General features: G+C 38.0%; 1 protein-coding gene across 6 annotated transcripts in view; it reads left to right on the top strand.

Annotated features, from left to right (window-relative positions):
* Positions 1-21,051, top strand: part of UBE3A (ubiquitin protein ligase E3A) — a 55,495-nt gene extending 34,444 nt beyond the window's left edge. For all 6 annotated transcript variants that reach the window (XM_075427183.1, XM_075427166.1, XM_075427174.1 and 3 more), the window contains 8 exons: positions 1,819-3,074; positions 11,790-11,934; positions 15,579-15,784; positions 17,918-18,082; positions 18,464-18,619; positions 18,714-18,787; positions 19,621-19,764; positions 19,979-21,051. In XM_075427183.1, the coding sequence (XP_075283298.1) occupies positions 1,819-3,074; positions 11,790-11,934; positions 15,579-15,784; positions 17,918-18,082; positions 18,464-18,619; positions 18,714-18,787; positions 19,621-19,764; positions 19,979-20,099 (2,267 nt within the window). In that variant the 3' untranslated portion in view covers positions 20,100-21,051. The remainder of the gene's footprint in view (positions 1-1,818; positions 3,075-11,789; positions 11,935-15,578; positions 15,785-17,917; positions 18,083-18,463; positions 18,620-18,713; positions 18,788-19,620; positions 19,765-19,978) is intronic.
* Positions 21,052-22,102: the final 1,051 nt, after the last annotated feature.

The raw sequence follows: 22,102 nt of genomic DNA, 5'->3' as shown, positions 1-22,102 counted from the left end.
GAGGATGGTCACAGGATACAACTTAAAACTGTTACGAAACTGCTGATGGCAGTACTAAATACTTCAACTGGAAGTAGCGTGTGATTAGCTCCTTGGATACTAAAACCTTTAAAAGAATGACTGTTGAATTCCTGTTGTAAGTGTGGAAATCTGAAATGTGTTATATTGTTAAATTGTCAACTTCTGCTGATAATTTTTATGCAATGAATAACCTCTGCAATCCAGAGTCAGTGAACTTGAGGCTATGCTCCTCCTTTTGAGGAGCTATGACGTGGAACAGCATCTGTATCGGCAGTTAAATTTCTTTTAGTCAAGTTTGCTTCTTCAGCATGCACTGCAGCAGATAAAAATAGGAGCTGTTGCACTAAGCTTGAATCTTTTCATAATATTTTCAGTGCTGTTTTTTTAACAGGACAGATTTTGGTTTTGAAGCTTTTTTACTGTCTTCAGATCGGTTGGAAGTCAGTCTCAGTAGCATGACATAAGCTCAATGTTTCCTGTGTTATATGGGCTCTAAGAATGGCTTGGGGCTCTCTGAAAATCAATAGGTTGTCTGTCTTTGCATCATTTAGTTTGTATTTTTAATTTAATGACTGCTTGGAATGAATGTTAGTGTAGGCAATCACATTTCAAAACACTTTAAGATGTAACTATTAAAATGATACGCTTCTTTCTTTCTGCAGAAGTGGTAGTTCTAGTGTTAATGGTGAATAGTGCTGTGATGTGTGGTTTTTAGATCTCTAGGGATGCTATTAAACAGATTCAGTTTTAGTTCTAGATTATGTTTTGGTTCAGAATAATCTGTTTAAACTAGGACATCTTTTCAGAATCTGATCAGGTGGTAATCCTACTCTATATCATCACCTGAGGTGAAAGCACCTGTGGGTCCTGTTTGAGAAGTAGCATAGAAAGCTATAAATAAAGTTTTCTCCCCTTTTCTGAAGAGAAGGGAAGATTTCAAATAACAAATGGACCACCAAATTACTTACTTCATATCAGGGGTTTGGGCAATAGGGGGAACAGACAGGTATTTGAAGCCCATGTGAATGTGCAGATGATGTGGGTAAACCAGCTTGTTCATCTGAATAGCGCGTTGATGAGTATACTGAAGTTGTGTATCTCAGTGAGGCCTAATGGGCAAAGAAATAACCCACGTGCCCAACTGTGTGTGTAATTTAGAAGGCAGCAGAGATTTGTGAGCATGCATTGTGGTTTTTTGGAAGGATTTCAGGCATCAATTTAGTATAACAACAGTTGCAGAAATCAATACAAATAGAAATAAGAGATCTTATATTCCCATTAATATCCAACAAAACAAATTATTGACCGTTTTCTTCAAGATAGGGAGAGAGGGCATATGAAGTCCACATGCACGTGCTATGTTGGAAAGAAGAGGTTGATACAGTTCAGTTTGTGTATAGTTTAATGACTTACACATTAACTGTGCAGATTTACCAGAAGACTATATTGTCACAGTCTTATTAAGTCTTTTAAACGTCTTATTGATTTAGTTGGTCATTTAGACAATGCAATACTGTTAACTACTAAATGTAGTTAATTGGCTGCAAAACAGTTTTACCATTGAGCATGTTTGCTGATCTACATCCATGAATAAAATATTTTTTAAAATCATAGTGAATGAAATCATGACTCTTCATGCTAATGAAATTATAAAGTAACTGTCCGGAATTTATATGGCACAGAGACTGTTTTTTCCAGTGTTAATGATACGATACACAGCTTCCTTGAGTAGAGCGAATTAGAAATATTTTTTCTTTTTAATTTTTATCTTTAAATTAATACTTTATCTTTTTATAGATGTGACTTTTCTAACAGAAGACAAGATATATGAAATTCTTGAACTATGTCGAGAGAAAGAAGATTATTCCCCTTTAATCCGGGTGATTGGGAGAGTATTTTCTAGTGCTGAAGCATTGGTACAGAGTTTCCGAAAAGCCAAGCAGCACACCAAGGAGGAGCTCAAATCTCTTCAAGGAAAGGATGAAGACAAAGATGAAGATGAAAAGGAAAAAGCCGCCTGTTCGGCTGCTGCTATGGAAGAAGATTCAGGTGCATCATCATCTTCGTCGTCAAGAATAGGTGATAACACACAGGGAGATAATAACCTCCAAAAACTAGGCCCGGATGAAGTGTCTGTAGATATCGAGGCAGTCAGACGGGTCTATGATAGATTACTTTCTAATGAAAAAATAGAAACTGCCTTTTTAAATGCACTTGTGTACTTGTCACCTAATGTGGAATGTGACTTGACTTACCATAATGTGTACTCTCGGGATCCTAACTATCTGAATTTGTTTATTATCGTTATGGAGAATGGCAATCTTCATAGCCCAGAATATCTGGAAATGGCTCTGCCATTGTTTTGCAAAGCAATGAGCAAACTACCCCTTGCAGCTCAAGCAAAACTGGTCAGATTGTGGTCTAAGTACAGAGCAGACCAAATTCGGAGAATGATGGAAACGTTTCAGCAGCTTATTACTTACAAAGTCATAAGCAATGAGTTCAATAGTCGTAACCTAGTGAATGATGATGATGCTGTTGTTGCTGCTTCAAAGTGCTTGAAAATGGTTTACTATGCAAATGTAGTAGGAGGGGATGTGGATACAGATCATAACGAAGAGGAAGATGAAGAACCCATCCCAGAATCAAGTGAACTAACTCTGCAAGAGCTGTTGGGTGAGGAAAGAAGGAATAAAAAAGGTCCTAGAGTGGACCCGCTGGAAACTGAACTTGGTGTTAAAACTATAGATTGCAGAAAACCACTTATCCCTTTTGAAGAATTTATTAATGAACCACTGAATGATGTTCTAGAAATGGACAAAGATTACACTTTCTTCAAAGTAGAAACAGAAAATAAGTTCTCTTTTATGACCTGTCCCTTCATATTGAATGCTGTTACCAAGAACCTGGGATTGTATTATGACAATAGAATCCGGATGTACAGTGAACGACGCATAACTGTGCTCTACAGCTTAGTTCAAGGCCAGCAGCTCAACCCATATTTGCGACTTAAAGTGAGACGTGATCACATCATAGATGATGCACTCGTCCGGGTAAGTCGTGCAGCAACATGGAACCTTGGTTTGTTGATTCTGACTGGTGCAAACTACGTGGGCTTTGACTGAAAAGGACTGCGTGCGAGTGTAGCATTTTATGTACTAGATTTCCTCTAGAAGAAACTCAAATAGCTTTACCATATTAATTTGGAATTCTAAGCGCGCTGCGGAAGATTTGTATGTTCAGCAGAACCATTTCTACTCAGAGTGATTGCAGACTTAGATGTCTTAAAGTGTCCAGTAGTTCTTATGCCCTGTTAACCGGTTCTGCGCAGTTACAGCTCTTAATGGTGAGAGTAACCAGCTTCTGTTTCAGTACTTTTTTTTGTCCTCTGGGCTGTCTTGGATCATCTTTTGATAGTAGGGTTTTTCAGATCAGAGATGGAATTAAAACCTTTCAGTTGCGTTCTCTTCTTGTGGACTTCTGAACTTCTAGATATAAAGTGTGTGTCATGCCTGCGTGATAAGTAGAACTTCTTGCTTTTCTAAGCGTTGTTGCAATTTGGTGCAAATGCTGATATTACTGAGAAAGGAGAAGGCAGAACTGCTAGTGCCTGAGAACCGTGAGAGCAGCCCATTTCTGAATGTGCTGGCTTCTGAAAGTAAAACTTAAAGCTATTTGTTCATGCATTTTTTGGAAGATGGGAATTATACAGGATACAAACTATAAAGAATATTTCACAGTAAACTTTTTTCCATAAATATGTCCTTTAATGGGAGGATTCTTCCTCCCTTTATTTTTTGCTTAAAGCTCTTATTTTTCAGAAGGTCATTTTTCTGTTTTCTGTTATTGAAGCACAACAATATTTGTAAAACTAACCATGGCTTTAAAGCTTGTTGCTGAAGAGGCAGATGTATGGTTGGAGAGACTCTGGGTAAAGTACCTTTTTTTTGCCTCTCAGCCCAGCTGTTACTTCTAGTTAGATTTGATGACTTTAACTGCTACTGAACGTCAGTTGTGAGAGCCCTAAATGAGCTCCAACCTTGATTTTTCTGGGTACCTATGAATTTCCAGATGGGTTAGCTGCTTCATGGGAATTGCTGATATTATGACTTATCAGGGAAAACGTTTGTCTCCAGTACCATTAGGGAAAAATAAAATTGCAATGGAGAAATGGCATCTGTCTGTAAACCCAATTTTATATTAGGCAAATGAGAAATATACTATTTTATGATTAAAGCCTAGTATGTACCAGTTTTCTAACTGAAGAATAATACTCTTTGTAATTATACTAAGTATCAGACTTACAGTTGTATCCAGTTATGTTTTGTCACATGAATGTAAAGGAGTTTATTTCCTTGACTGTTCAGCTTTTGTATATGTAAGTACTAGAAAAAGGGAGGGACAGTACTATCTCTTTAGGAGAGGATGGGCTAGAAGAGGGTAAGAGCTGGTTTCAGGGAGATGTTCCTTTTAATGTCTGTTCCAGCAGAGAGGAAGCAGACTTTCCTCCTCACGCTCATGATGGAAAGGAAAATCTGTAAATACGAGAAAAGGCTTTCTTCTACATGTTGCTTGTTGTGGAAAGAAGTTGAAATCTTTGAGGACAAAAAAAGTATGTTTAGTGTTGCTTAGAAAGCTCATGGGCAACATGAAGTTGGTGCAGCTGCTGTATTGCAACGGGGCCGCAGCAGTCACTGCTGTGCACACTCTTGGCCTGTTGGAAATTTAGGTAATTTAGATCAGATTAAGCTCAAACATACCAATTCAAATTACGATGCGTTTGCAGCAGCCCTTGCACAGCCTAGCAGTCTATAAGTACATGCCTGGGCAGTTGCCATGGATCCTTTTATGGCTGATAATTTAAGCTGTCAGCACATGCTAAATTGTGGTGATCTGACTGTCAAAGCCCCAAGGAGAGTCAGAATTTTAAACAGTTTACTCTAGAACAGAAAATAAAAATATAAAACTGTTCTAAATTCAAGTAGTCTGAGTTGAGCTGTAGTGTTAGTCAACGAGAGCAAGTGCAGCCGAGATATTTCTCAAAAGTGGAAAATAGATTATATTCAGTAAAATGAGATGAACGAAGACTTGCCATCCTAGCTGGAGGAACGGAGCTGTATGTGCCATTGCAAACAGATGCAACAAAATAGCTGTTGTGAGACAATGTGGACTTGGAGAAAATTTTGTTGATAAATATATGTAGTGAGTTCAGAAGTCGCCTTTTAATTATTGATGAGTTTTAACTGGTTTTGCGAAGCACCAGTGTTCAAGGAAGAGATTTTAAATATTCCTGAGGAAGTGTTAGAAGTTAAGAAAGGAGGAAATGAAACAATACAATGTCTCTGTTTACTGTGGTGTGCCTGTGTCTCTCTTTCCATTTGTTTCGTCTCAATATCAAAATGGATGCAGGAATAATCCATCAAAATGGATGTAGTTCAGAGTCTCTTCAAAGAGATTGTAAAGTCCTCTTGATGGTAAAAAAGATGACTGAGAGGATGTAAAAGGTGGCATGGAGAAGTTAAGTGGGAAATACTGATTTTCTCAACTAGTAGCACCAAGTCATATTATCAGCAAGCAGGCTTAACAGAAGCAAAAGGACATAATTTTTCCACACAGTGTACCTTAAAATTATGGGTTTCATTGCCCAGAACTTGTACCTCTCCATGAAAGAAAGATCCATCCAAAGCTAGTGGGCATGACAGGCATTTTGATGTGACCCACATGCAAACCTCAGGAAGTCTCTAAGCTGTAAGTCTGCTGGTAGCTGGAAAAGTACTGTAGGGAAAATATTGTTCCATGCTGTCATCTTGCACTTTCTTCAGCGGGTGCCTGATCTGTTTAACAATTGCGTGCTGTTGTTAACACAGGTACTTCCTGTTACAGGTTGAGAAGTCTTTTGTTTTTTCTCCTTAGTAAATTTCATAATTTGTTTCTGCTTCCTAATTGTCCTGTAATTGGGTTGGATGAAAATTTTCAGTCCTATGTCGTAATCATTAAAGTGACTTGCTCTGTCTCTGATGGCAGTCAAAGCTGGAACTGCAGGTCAGAGATGGGTACCATCTGCTTCTGTAATAGCACTGACAGCATCATGCTGAAGTGAAAACCACTTTGTACGCGTTTGCTTCAGTGATAGTTGCAGCTGCAGTATTGAAATCTGGAAGGGTCTCACTGAAAACTGTCAGAAAGATGTTGCCAAGATAATGGTCTTCAGTAGTAAAAGGGTGTTCTTAGATCTGTTCAGTGACAAAATGTTTCCAAATATGCTTAAATTACAGGTAAGTAATTATGATTTCCAGTATCTTTACCCTTGCATTGCACTTTTTACTTCTGGGGTTTGAATACTTGAACGCTTGTTGAATATATAATTACTTGCAATTTAATGTCACTAGACCTTTGTCTTTACAGAACAACCACTGCAGCCGTTTTGACTATATATGAAATAACTCTGATAATTTCATAACAGCAGCATTTTCAGGAATATTGATGAAAATTAGGTTGAGATGATCTTATTCATATTTTTCCTTGTTGATGCTGGATATTTTTCAAGAAAATATATTGATCAGTCTTCATAATTTCTTTTTGAAAATGGACTAAGTACAGGTCTTTCTCTGCTAATTAGTCAAGCTAATTTAGTTACCACCAAGTTGGTTTTTTTCTTATCAATATTTAAAATTTAAACTTTCAGAATTCATTATGTACATCTGACTTTTTGGACTTCATTAAAACCAGTGTGAGCACTGATAAGTGACTCTTTTTTTTAATTACTGTAGAATTTTTTCTTTTACTGAGAATTTGAAGCAATACCTTTTTAAATCTCTTTAAAGCAATAACTTGTTTAAAGCTGCTTATTAAGAGAGTCTTAGTTCACCCTGGAACAAATACATCTAAGCAAAAATTTTATTTACATATTCATTACTGGATTTCTTTGCATGTATGAAACTTGCATCCGAAACTTATTTTTCTTTTTTTTTGTTGAAATTGACTTAATGAAACATGCTTTCTTTGTATTATATATTTATTGCATACTTATTTATATGTATGTTAGTCTGAAAAGTCACTGGGGGGCATACGGTTGCAAATAGGAAAGTCCTAGTCCTCACTTTTATTAAGGATCCCTTACATTTGGGAGTGGGTAGCTGAGTCTGCAGTTCTTGAAAGCAGTGAGCATGCTTTTTTTGTCTAACAGGTTGCTTTTGAAATGTTAACTGTACTCCTGCCGAGTCATGTTACCTGAATAGTAATGAAAGGAAATTTATCCTTAAATCCTCTCTTCTGTCTTTTCATTCCCCAGCGGTTTTTATTTCATCTTCTTCCTCTACTGTTTTTTTGCGCAAATTGCGTATGGATTTATTCTCAGGTAGCAGTAATTTAAAGGGTGTGAGTTACGACACACGGGTTCTGCAAGTGAAAATGTGATGGGAGTCTGACTGGTACTTGCTTACGAATTAGAAACTCGCGTTGACAAATTTTACATTGAATGTAAACAGCTGACAGGCAGCAAGCCTCTCCTGCTTTTAAATGACTCTGCTAAGTCTGTTGATAAGCAAAAACTCTTACGTGACAATTGAAGCCAATAGGCAGATTCTCTCACAGTTTATTAGCAACAAAGTACCCCAGAAGCTTTGAGGTTCTCTTAGACTAAGTCGATGTTTATGCGTGTTCAGTTTTATATCTCAGCAATAGTGTGCCTTGGTTGTGTGCAGAATATGTCTGACGATGGTGATGTATGCATGAACTGTAAAGCACAGCTTGAGAGGATGCTGCTTAGTTGCTTAAAGTTATTACTTCACATGCAGTTTAGCAGAAAATGTAGTGACCGACTCTGGTCACCTCTGTCACTGATACTTTCAAACTTAAATGTTGTGTTCATGCCATTTTTGCCTTCTAGCATGCAGAAAGTATTCCTGCCGCTGCCATGAGAGAACTTTTATGTTACACTGCTAGAACTTGAGGGTATTTTGATAGTTTTTAAATGAATAGAGATTATTTCAATTAGTATCACTTTTAAGAAGGTAATCAAACTCCAGTGTTACGTTAAGCTTTTAAATGTTGTCATATTTCTGTCATCCAATGGAAGATGCCTGTCTCTCAGGAAAGCACATTGTTGTTTAGTAAACAAAGTAAATCATACAGTCCCTTATACTGTGGGACAATATAATGTTTCAGCCAACAAAATACAGATACTCTTTAGAACATCGTGGCTTGTCTTTCATCTTTTCAGTTTGTAGATACTAAATTTTTGATGTTAGTGCTGCAGACATGCTACAAATGCTTTCTGGGAAGTCCCTGGAAAATGTAATGATGAATTCATCTGCTTGGCCAGTCAAACCATCATGGCAGAAAACATGTTAGCTTCTAAAACTCTGGGAATTCACGCATACACATAGGTTGGGTTTATCTAGCAGCATCTGTGTTGCCACCACTGGGGTAGCTCTGATTATTTAAAAAAACATACAACTTTAAACTGCGAGTTTGTACTTCCTTGCTGTAGAAACACTGCTGCAGTTCTGCTAAAATTCAGTGCTTCTATGCTGTTGTGCCTAATGCTGTGTTTTCCACTGAGTTCCAGTTTTCTCGTGAAGCATCAGTATTGAGAGACATGGATGTTCAAAGGAGCAGCTAAATTCACAATCTTTATCAACATTGTCCTAGTTATAGAAGCTACTTCAAGGAACGTTAGGTTTTCACTCAAAATACTGTCCTTTTTGTAATCCTTTATCTGACTCCCTCACAGACGACATTGCAGCATTGCAGTCTGTCCATTCGGCATTGCTCAGTTGAGGATGTTTCTTTCCCCACTTTTAATACTGCTTTTCTTTTACATCATTCATTGCAGCGTAGTTCTCAGCCAAAAAATAATTTTGAAACTTTTTTTTGAGTTGCAATATATGTAGAAATGGGAACACTCTCCTTAATATTAAGTGTATCTCTGGGACACAAGAGAGCCCTTACACTATGACAAAGGGTTGCTGTCCAAAAAGAAATGCAAAGGCAATACTTGCTTTCTCAGAACTCATCAAATTTCTTAAAACTTGCAAAATAGTAAATTGCTGGTGGTAAATATTACAGTGTCATGATTGGGGAGAAAACAACAAAGTAGTATTAGTGCCAGTTGTAAGTGGAAGGGATTCAGATAAGAGAGCTTCTGTCTGTCCAGTTTGAATGTATAACCTGTGCTTATGGTCTTAAACTAAATGGTACTTCTCTGCTTTTAAAAAGTCTCAGTTGTATTTGGAACATGGCTCAATATCCATTGTCCTTCTATTCAGGAACAGAATCTTTCTACACATCGATAAGATGCATAATTTTAAGATTTACATGAACAGCAAGATGCAAAACTACACTGTTACCAGAAGCATGTGATGAGAATACCACTGGGGGTAGAACTGCAACATGGTTTTGCTGCACAAATATTGTTGATAAAATACAGTGAATTTCAAAGAATGAATGCTGTTTGTTCTCCTGGGGAGCAAGACTAGTTCATTGCAAATTATATGCAATAAAATACCAAATGGACAGACTGCTTTAGGTAGTACATAACTGAGTTTTCCACATACTCTTGTAATTTAATATACATCTCAGTCTGCTAATCTGAATTAGCTTGCTCTCATTCTTGGGGTCTGCATGGCTTACCTCCATTTTTTTAACTGAGCTTTGTATCCTATGGAGTTACACTTCTTCTCTTCCCGATACTAGTTTTCAATACCAGTTAGTACAATTCTTTCCCCACATAATCCTTTTGCATAAGGAGATTCAAAGTCTTCAAACCCAGAATAGAATAGAATAGAATGCTTTGGGTTGGAAGGGGCCTGTAGAGGTCACCTAGTCCAACCCCCCTGCAGTGAGCAGGGACATCTTCATGTCGACCAGGTTGCTCAGAGCCCCGTCCAGCCTGGCCTTGAATGTTTCCAGGGATGGGGCCTCCATCACCTCTCTGGGCAAACCCGTTCCAGTGTTTCACCACCGTCGTGGTAAAAAATTTCTTCCTTATATCCAGTCTAAATCTACCGTCCATTAGTTTAAAATCATTACTCTTTGTCCTATCGCAACAAGCCCTGCTGAAAACATTTTCCCCATCTTTGCTATAGGCCCCCTTTAGGTACTGAAAGGCCACAGTAAGGTCTACCCACAGCCTGCTCTGTTCCAGGCTGAACAACCCCAATTCCTTCAGCCCTTTCTCATAGGAGAGGTGCTCCAGCATCTTTGTGGCCTTCTCTGGACCCGCTCCAACAGCTACATGTCCTTCCTGTGCTGAGGGCTCCAGATCTGGACGCAGGACTCCAGGTGGGTTCTCACCAGAGTGGAGTAGAGGGGCAGAATCCCTTCCCTCGCCCTGTTGGCTGCGCTTCTCTTGATGCAGCCGAGGATATGGTTGGCCGCCTGGGCTCTGAGCGCACATTGGTGGCTCATGTCCAGCTTTTCATCCACCATGACCCCCAAGCCCTTCCCGGCAGGGCTGCTCTCAATCCCTTTGTTGCCCATGATGACCACCTTACTTCTGTCACCCGTCTGCCCCTGCTGTGCTGCTTGCAACGTAGCTGGCTGACTTGGCAGTTGCCAGGAGAAAATGCGTTCTTACCGGTGTTGTCATTTTATGAGTTGATGGTGTCGTTATTGCTGTCTTTATCCTCTCAGTTCTGTTCCTGTTTTGCTTTACGCTTCTGTAGTAAAATTCTGGGACATAAAGGATGTGTTGGCTTGTGTGTGCGAATAAGGTAGGGTAGTGAAATAGAAATGGTTCAGCATGTTAAGGACTCCTGCTGGTAAGTACATTTTGTGCTAGCCCAGATTAGAGGCGAATCTCACCAGTAATTTGGTCTTGGCAGAGGAATGTGCAGGTCCATCTGTGCCTTACTTTACTGTTGTTGAGTTTTCTTTGCCACATAGGTATGTTTAATGTAATCATGCTGCACAAGTTTAACCAATATGTTTACACTTTTAAGCAGCATATTTCTTATCAGCAGCAAAATACTGCATACCTTTTGATTTACTGAAAGGATACGTTTTTATTGGAAGAAAGTGAAAAACCTGTAATGGCCTTTATATAGACATGAAACCTTTTCCTATGAAACATCACAACTTCTATTTGACCTTAACGGAATTTTCACTTTCATGGAAGCAATGCGTTAGATCTGCTAAAGGCACTGAAGAAATAAGAGCAAGAAATTTCTGAGACTTCTTCATTGGGGTCAAGAGCAAAGGGGATCAATTTGACTGTAGTATTAGTGTCTTTTTATTTCTGAGGTTTTTTCCCCAGCTCTTTGCTTGTGAGATGCAACTACTAGTCAAAGCCTTGTCTTCTGTCTTCCACTGTAAATTATCACATAAAGGTTCTGAAAACATATCTGTGTTATCCCTTCACAAAACCATTTGTTGTCAAACCTGTAGATTGGATTGCAGTCTCTTTTCATTGTCAGAGGAGTTTGATTATCCCAGTAATACATCTTGTTTTCATATTGTTTTCTGTGAATTTTGTGCAACACAATTCTAACTTAAGTGTCTAAAAGAATATAAATGGAGAAAGGCTTAACTTAATTGGCTAACATATCAGATCTGTGATAAATTTCTTGCTGCATTAATCCCCAAATTCTAATACGTGCTTAGAGTCAATTAACATTGCTGTTGGTTTCTGATATTTTACTGTTATGATTTACACTTGCTTTCTTTGTAGGTTTGGAGGATAGTTTTGATTTCATTATTTGTTACTCAGTTGACTCTTCTAGTAAACAGATTTACTAATGAAATACTTCTGTCTGTTCAATCAATAGCTAGAGATGATTGCCATGGAAAATCCTGCAGACTTGAAGAAGCAATTGTATGTTGAATTTGAAGGAGAGCAAGGAGTAGATGAAGGAGGTGTTTCCAAAGAATTTTTTCAACTGGTTGTGGAAGAAATCTTCAATCCAGATATTGGTATGTGTTCTAGTAATTCACTAATTTATCAGATTTTTCCCACAAAATGTTGGACCAGATGATCTTTCAAGATCCCTTCCAACCTGGGCTGTCCTGTGTTTATGCAGTGCCTTTCTACATCTGCTGCTGCTTCTCTCTGAAGCCCTCCAGGTTTCTTGGTGACCATGAGAGTACTTAACCCATTGAGGCTCACTATTGTCATCATCAGTCATCCTCCTAAGGAGGAATGATGAAAGAAATAACTGTGTTTAGTTAGTGAAAGCTACCATTGCTTGTTCTGATATGAATCAATAGTATAGGGTTTCTTTGCAGGGTTCCTTTGTTTGTTCTCTCACCTTTCTCCTCGCTTTGCTTTGTGATTAGCTTCTAGAATTAGTAATCAAACCAAAGAGGAAGAGCTTCTGCAGTAAAACCAGAGTAGGACTATGGTGAGTTTCTGAGTTATTTCCTCCCCTTCCTCCAGCGTAAAAAAATCTGATAGTCAGTTCTTCTGATGATTTCATCTAAAAGGGGTGCAAATCCAAAGAGTGGCAGTAATGTCAAATTTGATTGCAGTTAGTTAAGAACTAGGAGTAATTTGATGTGTCGGAGCCAAAGTTTTATATTTGTGTTTTAACAGTCACGTTTCCATCTTACTGTTTTTTCTCTTGCTCCCTGCACCAGTCTTTTATGCTGCTTTCTTTATATGTGCAAGGACATGCTGCTTTTAATATGCAGCTTGTCTGCTGCTCTGAAAAGATGAAAAATTTGTAAAATGTTATGAATACTTTGTGTTAAAATAGAAATGAGACCTACTAGGTTCCTAAATTATGGACATTAGTTGATTTGGGTTCACTGAACTGTTTTGAAAAAGAAAGCTGTTGTTCTTGGTTTTGTAGCTTAGAAAATTGTTGAAGAAACACAGAAATTCATTTTGACTGGGTTAAAGAGGGAGTCCTCAGAACCAGTAACAGAATCTGAACATTGGCACTTGCCCTTCGCTATACGCAAGCCAGTTCTTGTTACAAGTGATACAGATCTATAGACAAGTCTCACTCTCTCTGGAGAGATTTGGAATCTGAATTAGCAATATTGCTTGGAATAAATTAGAGTATGGCAAGATAAGGAAGTCTTAGTACTTTGACTGACAAAGTTGTATTTCCAATGCGAAATACGTTTTTGACCTGAGTTTGTTTAAACGCAAGTTGTGTGGGGTGCCTACATTGGAGTACTCCTATGTAGTAATTGAAGTCTGGTTCAGCTAAGATCCAACCAATGTTGGATTATCCAATGCTCCATGCATGTAAAGGTGGACAATAGATTAGATGTGCGTCTGTGTTCTAAATTTTACTTCTGTATTCAAAATACGAGAAAGTATGTACAGTTTCTGTTTTCATATCAACTTTCAAAAAAAGGCATTTATTGGCTTTTGGCATAAATGTGTAAAAGCAGAAAATGTAGCTTGCCTTCACAGTCTTTTCTTTTGCACCTATTAATATGCACTGCAGTGTAACAGTTTACACACCGTATATACCACGTGTGACTTTTGTGGATTTGTAAACACTTTATTTACCAGAGAAAATTAAGGAGATCCTTTAAATGGAATTTAACGTGTCTGTCCTGTGATAGGTATGTGTGGAGTGATGTCTATTGCTGTAACAGTTTCTTTGCCATTACATTTCAAGTGTTCTCCTATCAAACTACCTTAAAGTTTTACTCAAAGGAGGCAATAACTCAGACAAAATATTAGATTTATGACCAACAGTTGCCATGGTAAAAGAGAAGGAGGAATAACTTCATACAATATTCCTGGCAACACTATACAATTGTTTTTCACTTATGGCAGCTTCCAGTTTCTTCTGGTGTTTTTTTACAATTTTAATGTACTATAGTCTTAATTTTGTGTTTAATCTTGTGTTTCATATTAAAGTGTTTCCAGATGAGGATCTAGTTAAACTGTTACTCCATTAGTCAGACATTCGCTGGAGTTGTTTGACTATTTAACTTTTCCATCATCTTCCAGAAAGTACAAGTCATTGCTTTTATTGTGCCAGTAGTCCAGAAGTTACTTCCGTCAATTCAGAAAATGGAATGCAGGCTTCTATTTACTGTTTCTCCAACAGATGCTTGTGTTGCTCATCCACTTCCGATTTCCAGTTGCCTTACCTGGTGTGTTAGTCTGTTATTTGTGTACTCCCGTAATAGCTGACCCTGACCTTACTGAGATAAATAATTTTCAATTTTGGGGAGTAACCAGAGTCTCCAAATGAGTTTGCAGTTCATTTCCTTACGCTGAATGAGAATTCAGGCTTTATCTCTTGGCTAAAGGTGACATTTTACTCTTAAGAGTAATTTTGTTGCTGTGTGGCTTTGTGCTCAGTGTGTACATCTCCATAGGTTGTAAATAAGCATATCTTTTAAGAGTTGACAAGATAAGTGCTTGTGCCAAGTGTAGTTCATATGCTTGACCACATTCTTGGCCACATACACTAACTTCTAATGTGTTGGGATGAAGGAGCCTGGGCACTTCTCCTTAGGTTCTGCCTAGAAATCGTGAGACTTCGCTGTATAAGCAACAGGTCACTGGGACCATACTTGTCCAGGGTGGTGTGTCTCTCCCCTTAAGGCTGTGGGGTTTGCATTTATCTTGCTTTAGTATCTAGTCAGGTAAGAAGTGGATTTTACTGTGGGACTCATTTAAATAGTTTATAGTCTGTACACAAACTCTGGTTTCATAAACAAGAGCTAAGCTAGTGGCTTGGTATAGCCAAAAGGTTAAGGGACTCTTTGCCCTTCTCTGGTCTGTACAATCCTATCCACTCCCTCCCGCTCCTAGCATATGCCAGTACAGCTGTTTGAAGCTTTCTGTGAAGGCACTGAGCATGTGAACTTCGCAAGAAATTGGTCAGCTGAAATAGCGAGCTGAACCAGAGGAAGGGATAGGGGAATAAAGCAAGACCTCCCCCTTTCAACAGTGACAAGCTGCTAGAATTGCAGCCCTTCCTGTGAAACAACAGCCCCATGTTATGTTTTCACCTCAAGCTAGGATGTATGTGATAAATGCAGCAACAGTGGACCTTGTCAAGTACCTTTAAACAAACAAACAAAATCTATTAGGCATCTAACTCTTAAGTTCATGTGTGATGGTTAATTCCTACTCCATCATCATAGCTTCCAGTTTAGTAACAGGGCTGCATCTAGTCCTGTTCCTCTGCTGAACTGGCCTGGAAAAGCCCTTGAGGAAAGGCTATCACTTTATTATAGTTGGAGTTCTTCAGAATTATTTCATCCACGTGGTGTTTGATTTGTGTTCTTTTCCTGCACTGTTGTATTTATCAAAGTTACCATCCATCTGTGTTGACGATGTGCTGTTGCTTCCTCAGTAATGGAAGGGGTGAGAGGTTGTGTATGTGCAGCTTCAGGAGGGCATCGCAGGGTGTTATATCGCAGGTCTCCTGCATGCCTTTAATGGTAATGTGAGTAACAGCATTGAGCAGCTCCAGTTACCTGAAGGTAAGTAGCTTTTCTTTGCCAGTAAACTCAGCATAATGTTAAGTTAAACATGTTTTAGAGACATTCTAATGCAAATGGGTTTGTAATGGTATGATTTACACCTCATTTCTATTGAAATGTAACCATAATTGTTCAACATCGTTTTTTTACAGGGATGTTCACATATGATGAATCTACAAAACTGTTTTGGTTTAATCCGTCCTCTTTTGAAACTGAGGGTCAGTTTACACTGATTGGCATAGTACTGGGTCTGGCTATTTACAATAACTGTATACTGGATGTACATTTTCCCATGGTTGTCTACAGGAAGCTAATGGGCAAAAAAGGAACTTTCCGTGATCTGGCAGACTCTCATCCTGTAAGTTCATTATGTTCTTTGAGTTTATTAAAGCATTTTCCATGCAATAGCTTAATCTAGTAGATTTAAATTAAAAACAAGATCACTGTCAGAAGTGGAAGCGAAATAACTAGTGACTTGTGTGAAGAGTCTGTTAAAATAAATCCGTAGGCAATAAAACCTCTTACTACATCTGGTTTGGAGGAGGCAGGATTGTCAGGTCAACAAATGGGGCTGGGTATCAACACAGCTTTGTTCTGGTTTTTTTACACTCTGCTGAAATTGCTTAATGTCACTAAGTACTATTAAGCATAAACTATTATTAATAGTATCTTCCCAAAGAGACTTCTAAACTTAGGCTGTTTATATCTATTTGTAGAAGTAGTTTTCTACAAAAAATGCAGAAGTAACAGTAGATGTGCAAAGATGTGATGCTCGGGGTTTTTTCTTTTTGTCTAAAGCAAAAGACAGATGAGGCAGTTCATGAATATCCCTGCAGTTTGGGAGCAGTGATCCGTGTCCGTCCTCCTCCACCCCTCCCCAGCCAGTGGCTGTACAAAAACAGCAAGCCGTGCACGTGCTTTAGTAGGTGGCGCATAGAAGGACGTATGCAGGATGTCTTGGCCCTGCTCCATCTTCAGTCTGGCTAGTATGAGTTGTTAGTTCGTTTCAGATGGCGGGATGTTTCCCTTTTCATAAGCAGTTATGCAAAATTTTCAGCTATTTAAAAAAGATGAGTAAAATGATACTGTTTAAAAAGAACTTGCCTTTTATTTTTATTTAATCAGAAAATGAGCCATGTGTAATCAAAAAATAGGTTATCCAGTCTGCTTTGCATGGCTACATAAAACAGCACACAAGCTTTGACCAGTTTCTCTGTAAAATGATGTTGAGAAATACACAGTGCTTGTGGTTTCCTGTAATTTTTATTACATACTCAAAATTTTTTGAGAAATTGGATTTATTTCTGTGGACAAGGCAGTCAGGACATTTCCTCATTTTTCTCCTATACTCCTGTGTTTCTTCTCTGACACCTACACTCATGTCTTCTAAAGTAATCCTTTTTAAACTCTTTGTATTCTAATACGACTTAAACACTTACTTCAGAGCTTCTCAAACCAAAAATGAAATTCGGAGTAGTCAAGCCTCCCAATGCTTTTTCTAATGCTGTTGAGCATGGAGGATAGGGTGTTCATCTGCCCTCACCACCAATGCAAGATATTTTTAAAGGAAGAATCAAAAGGATACAGATGGTGAGAGGATGAGGCTTCCATGTAAACTTTCAATAATTCAAACATTGAGGGAATATTTATTACTTCTACTTCACTATAAAAATATCATTGCACTCAGTTGTTGCTTTTACCTTCACTTTGCATTCTTGAGTCCTACACTGTTGTCTCAGCCAAAGAATTGTTCCTTTTTGGCATAGCCTTTGGTTTCCAAGAGAGTCTTGGGCTTTTCCTAAGGCATAGCAGGGAGCAAGGCTGGTTGCTCGTTTGAGTAGAGCAAACTCTTACAGGTAACTTCAGATTCCACTTGGCAAATTCTAACCGAATTTGTGATTTTTTTTTTTTTTTATTATTTTTTTTATTTTTTTTGTTTTGTGTATACACGTTTTCTTACTTTAATGACTGCCCCATCTATGTTGCTTCAAGATTACTTTCTAGTTTGTTTGGGTTGTAAATCAAGATGTAGGAGATAAAAGCCTGCTGCCTGAATTATTTGATATAAAATACAGCGTTTTCTTTGATTTTAACAGACATGTTCAACTTACTGCTGTAATATGTTCTGGATGCCAAAAGTAAATACAGTTTCAAAAGAGTTAAGAAAGGAAGAGGTAATCGGTGGCTCTTGAGCTACAGGTCTGACTATTGTATTTAGGAAGATTCCTGGGTACCGGTGGGCTCTTCGAAGAGCGCTGTCACTCGCTGCCATGTTTGGTTTATTGTCATTCCTTGATATCTGCTATTGGTTGTTTTTACAAACACTGAGCTTAAAACACCTTTGTTTGGACTGTTATGGGAGATCTTAGGTGACTTGTGTCATAGAACGTGACAGCCCTTTTTGAGGCAGATGATTTCATGTCTTCTGGTATTACTAAGTGAAATCTGTTGAAATTTATGTATGACAGACGTTTATTTCTTATTCTGTTAGGTTCTTTACCAGAGTTTGAGAGACTTGCTAGAGTATGAAGGAAGTGTGGAGGATGATATGATGATAACGTTTCAAATATCTCATACGGATCTCTTTGGCAATCCAATGATGCATGATTTAAAGGAAAATGGTGATAAAATTCCTATTACGAATGAAAATAGAAAGGTACACTCAAATATTGCTAACATAATCTGTAATTTTTAGATACTCTATGCAGAATTATGTAGGACTCTATAAAGGTTTGGTCTCACTTGTAATTTAAGTTTAAAAGCCTTTTAAAATTGCCATAGCGCAGTGTAGTAATAAGAAAAGGCTTCTCTTTTTAAAGAAAGCATCAATATGTGCATACATGGCCTCTGGGTGTGGTGTCTGACCTGTTGGAGGAATATTTAAGACTTGCGCTTTACTGCTGAGTGGAAGCTGAGCCCAAATAATCTACACAGAATGAAGTGTATTTCGTATTTTGGGGTCTTAGATTTTTGGGAGATACTTCAAATGGCATGTGTCGAAGTACTAAGGGTTTTTTGGGGATTTGTTTCCTTACAGGAATTTGTCAATCTGTATGCTGACTATATACTCAATAAATCAGTAGAAAAGCAGTTCAAGGCCTTTCGGAGAGGATTCCACATGGTGACCAATGAATCTCCCTTGAAATATTTATTTAGACCAGAGGAAATTGAATTACTTATTTGTGGAAGTAGGGTAAGAATCCTGAATGTACACCAGAAAAAGTGGAGCTTTTTTGATCCTAAGTATGTAATTAGTGGTCATTTTTTAAAATGTCATCTTCTTACAGAATTTAGATTTTCAAGCACTAGAAGAAACTACGGAATATGATGGTGGCTATACGAGAGACTCTCTTATTATTAGGTAACTTTTTCTAATTTCTGAAAGATTAAAAGGACTTTACATGCCTATTTCTTCATAATTAATTTAATATTGTAAGATTTAGTATTTTTTTAGTACTGGAGGTGCAGGTGTCGTGTATAATTTCAGTTTATTCAAGTACTGTCATTAGAAAAGAGGAGATCTTATAAGCATTGTCTTCAGCTTCTCGTGAACTTTAGTAAAGCTTAAAAGGGTTCTTTCTCTGGGTTTTTCATCTTTCTTGTATACCATGTAGTTAAATAATCCCCAGTATGAACAGGGCTGTTTCAATTAATTATCAATTAAACTATATTTTTTTTGAAGAGGGAAAATGTTTCTAATTTTTTTACCTTCTTAGCCACTTTGATTAGAGAGCTCTGACAAAGGCCAGAGAAATGTGCGTCTTCGGTCCTCTGAACTTTGCCAACTGCTTAACTAGTTCCTGCTAGGGCAGAAAACCTTTGACAGCAGCTGTATTTCTTTACTGTGGTGTTTAAGAAGGCGGTAGCAATGGGCAGTGTAGCGGAACCAGTGTAATTCCGTAAGAAGCAGGAATAATAAAATAAAGGAAGAATATCTGCAGATCACTTATCAGATGAATTAACATTTAAAGAGAGTTAAACTGCAGTGTTTTAGTAATATTTCTGATTTCTACTTCTGAATCTCAGCAATTGGCAAATGCATTACTGTTAGTTATGGTTTATGAATGCAGCCTGTAAAGTGATGTTAAGATGGATTAGAATTACTAAACCTTCAAAGTTCAGTTACTTTTGAAAGTCTCGATTATACCAAGGAAAGTTTTCAGTTTACTTACTTTTTGATTTCTTTCTTGATAGAGAATTCTGGGAAATAGTCCATTCATTTACAGATGAACAGAAAAGACTATTCTTACAGTTTACAACAGGCACAGACAGAGCCCCCGTGGGAGGACTTGGAAAGTTAAAGATGATCATAGCCAAAAATGGCCCAGATACAGAGAGGTAAAATAAAAAAAAAAAAACCACCCCTACATTTTGCTTGTTTTTTGTAAATGGAAGCGAGTTTGTGCTTTTTATTTATTACCGTAGTTAGATCTGAAAGTTGAATCTTCCAGCAAAGTAGATTCTCTCTAAATTCATTATTTTGGATGTGTGAAATAGCAATGTATTTCTTTGCGTGTTCCCAGATCTGAATTCTGTTTTGTTTTCCCCACAGGTTACCTACATCTCACACATGCTTTAATGTACTTTTGCTTCCGGAGTACTCAAGCAAAGAAAAGCTTAAGGAAAGATTATTGAAGGCCATCACATATGCCAAAGGATTTGGCATGCTGTAATAAATATGACAAAAGGGATTAAAAAAATGACGGTGATGGATGTCCCTGTCCAAAAAGGCCATAAGATAGTGAGCTACAGTAGTCACCTGTGTTTGTGCCTCCCTTCTTTACTGGGGACATTGGGCTGGAACAGCAGATTTCAGCTGCTTATATGAACAAAATCTTTATTTTTTCTTTTAGCGTGAAAGTGTTACATATTCTTTCACTTGTATGTACAGAGAGGTTTTCCTGAATATTTATTTTAAGGGTTAAATCACTTTTGCTTGTGTTTATTACTGCTTGAAGTTGAGCCTTTTTGAGTATTTACAAGAAAACAAACTGTACTCTCCCAAGGAAAATATTGCCATCATTTGTAGACCATGTAACCTTCAAGTATGTGCTATATTTTTGTCCCTGTATCTAATCAAATCAAGAACTGTACTTTTTGAAGAGTTTGCTTTTGAAACTTGAAGTCTTGGAAAACAGTGTGATGCAATTACTGCTGTTCTAGCCCCCAAAGAGTTTCTGTGCAAAACCTTAAGAATCAATAAAGATGGAAGGGAGAACTTGGAATGTTAAATTGCAGCCTTGAGAACTTTACTTTAGTCACAGCACAACAATTAAAATTCATTTCACTATATGTTGTCTTCACATGTCTTGTAATAAATTGTGTTTTAAATTAGGAAACATTTCTTAGCATATGGAAGGGTAGAAATTTTAGTTACATTTTTTAAAAAGAAGTTTACTGGGGAAAGTGCATTTTCAACTGAACAGCTTTAGAGTAGGGAGTGAAGTGTTTGGGAAAAAAGATAGGAAGTTTTTGCTTTATTATAAACAAAGCATGTGGAAGTGCACTTAAAATGAAGTTTTATTCTTAATTGCCTATTATGTTGACATTTTAAATAGACAATCCAAAGTCTTCCCTACATGTTATGTCATCACCATTTATTTAATAAATTGCTGTTCCTACTTATCAAGGCACATGATCAGTGTTGCAACATAATCTAAAGGGATGGCTACTGTATTTTAATCTCATCTAACAATAAGCAAAATTGAACAATATTAAGCGCAAGACCTACTTCATGTTGTACACTTCCAACCATTAAATAAACTGTTAGAAAGTAAGTACTAAGGTTATGTTCATCTACTACATAAAGTATTCAGTAGGTTTTTAATTTAACTCTACAGATCGTATCAGAAATAAATCCTTTACCTTTCGTAGTCTGTGTTTAATGTTAATTTCTCCTGTTGCAATATATGACAAAGGGATTATGCATTTTTAAGCGAAGACGTAACTGGCATATCTCTTACAATGCAAGCTGCAGCGGATGTGCAGAGCTGAGCTTGTGCCTTGACAATTGCTCTAACCAACTACTACCGATCAAACCCACGACTGTGTGGAATTGGCATTGAAAGGCATAGTTTTGAAATCATTGGAGGAAGAAAAGATGTCTTTCAGGACTATTTTAATAAATTCTTTCTAGTACTAGCAACAGACAACTGTTATGTAACTGATGCTGAATAAAACAGTGACCTTCTTTTCACCACAGTTCAGTGAGAAAGAAAACAAGTGACTTCCTTACTTTGATGAATTGGGTATTAAATTATTTGATTGGAAAACATTGTAATACAGCACAATTTGAGGGTTACAGGTACATAAAACTCTCCAGAAGTTGAACTGTAGTGATGCGGGGGCCAGCGATGTTCCGCTCTCCGGTCCCAGCTGATGCGGGGACTGAAACTTGCTGGGGCGGGAGCGGTGCTGGCTGTCTGCTGGTCTTGGGTCTCGAGGTGGCCCTTGGGGCATGCCTTCTGGAAGGTCCGCCTCGCTGCACCTCCTTGGAGAGGGACGCAGCAGATGCCCCACCTCTCAGCAGGGTGGCTGGCAGCGGTGCTTGCCGACGGCTTCAGGTTTGGGGCATCTCTTGCTGTAGGTGGCGAGAACAAGATTTGCCGAGTGCCTTGAGGTGTTTCGATACCAGTGCGAACCACACCGTGCTAGAACCACACCGTGCCGCTGCTGT

The sequence above is a fragment of the Opisthocomus hoazin genome, chromosome 1 (genome assembly GCF_030867145.1).
Source record: "Opisthocomus hoazin isolate bOpiHoa1 chromosome 1, bOpiHoa1.hap1, whole genome shotgun sequence".
Taxonomy (NCBI): Eukaryota; Metazoa; Chordata; class Aves; order Opisthocomiformes; family Opisthocomidae; genus Opisthocomus; species Opisthocomus hoazin.
Note: the sequence above shows the minus strand (reverse complement) of the source record. Positions and strands in the feature narration are given on the sequence as shown.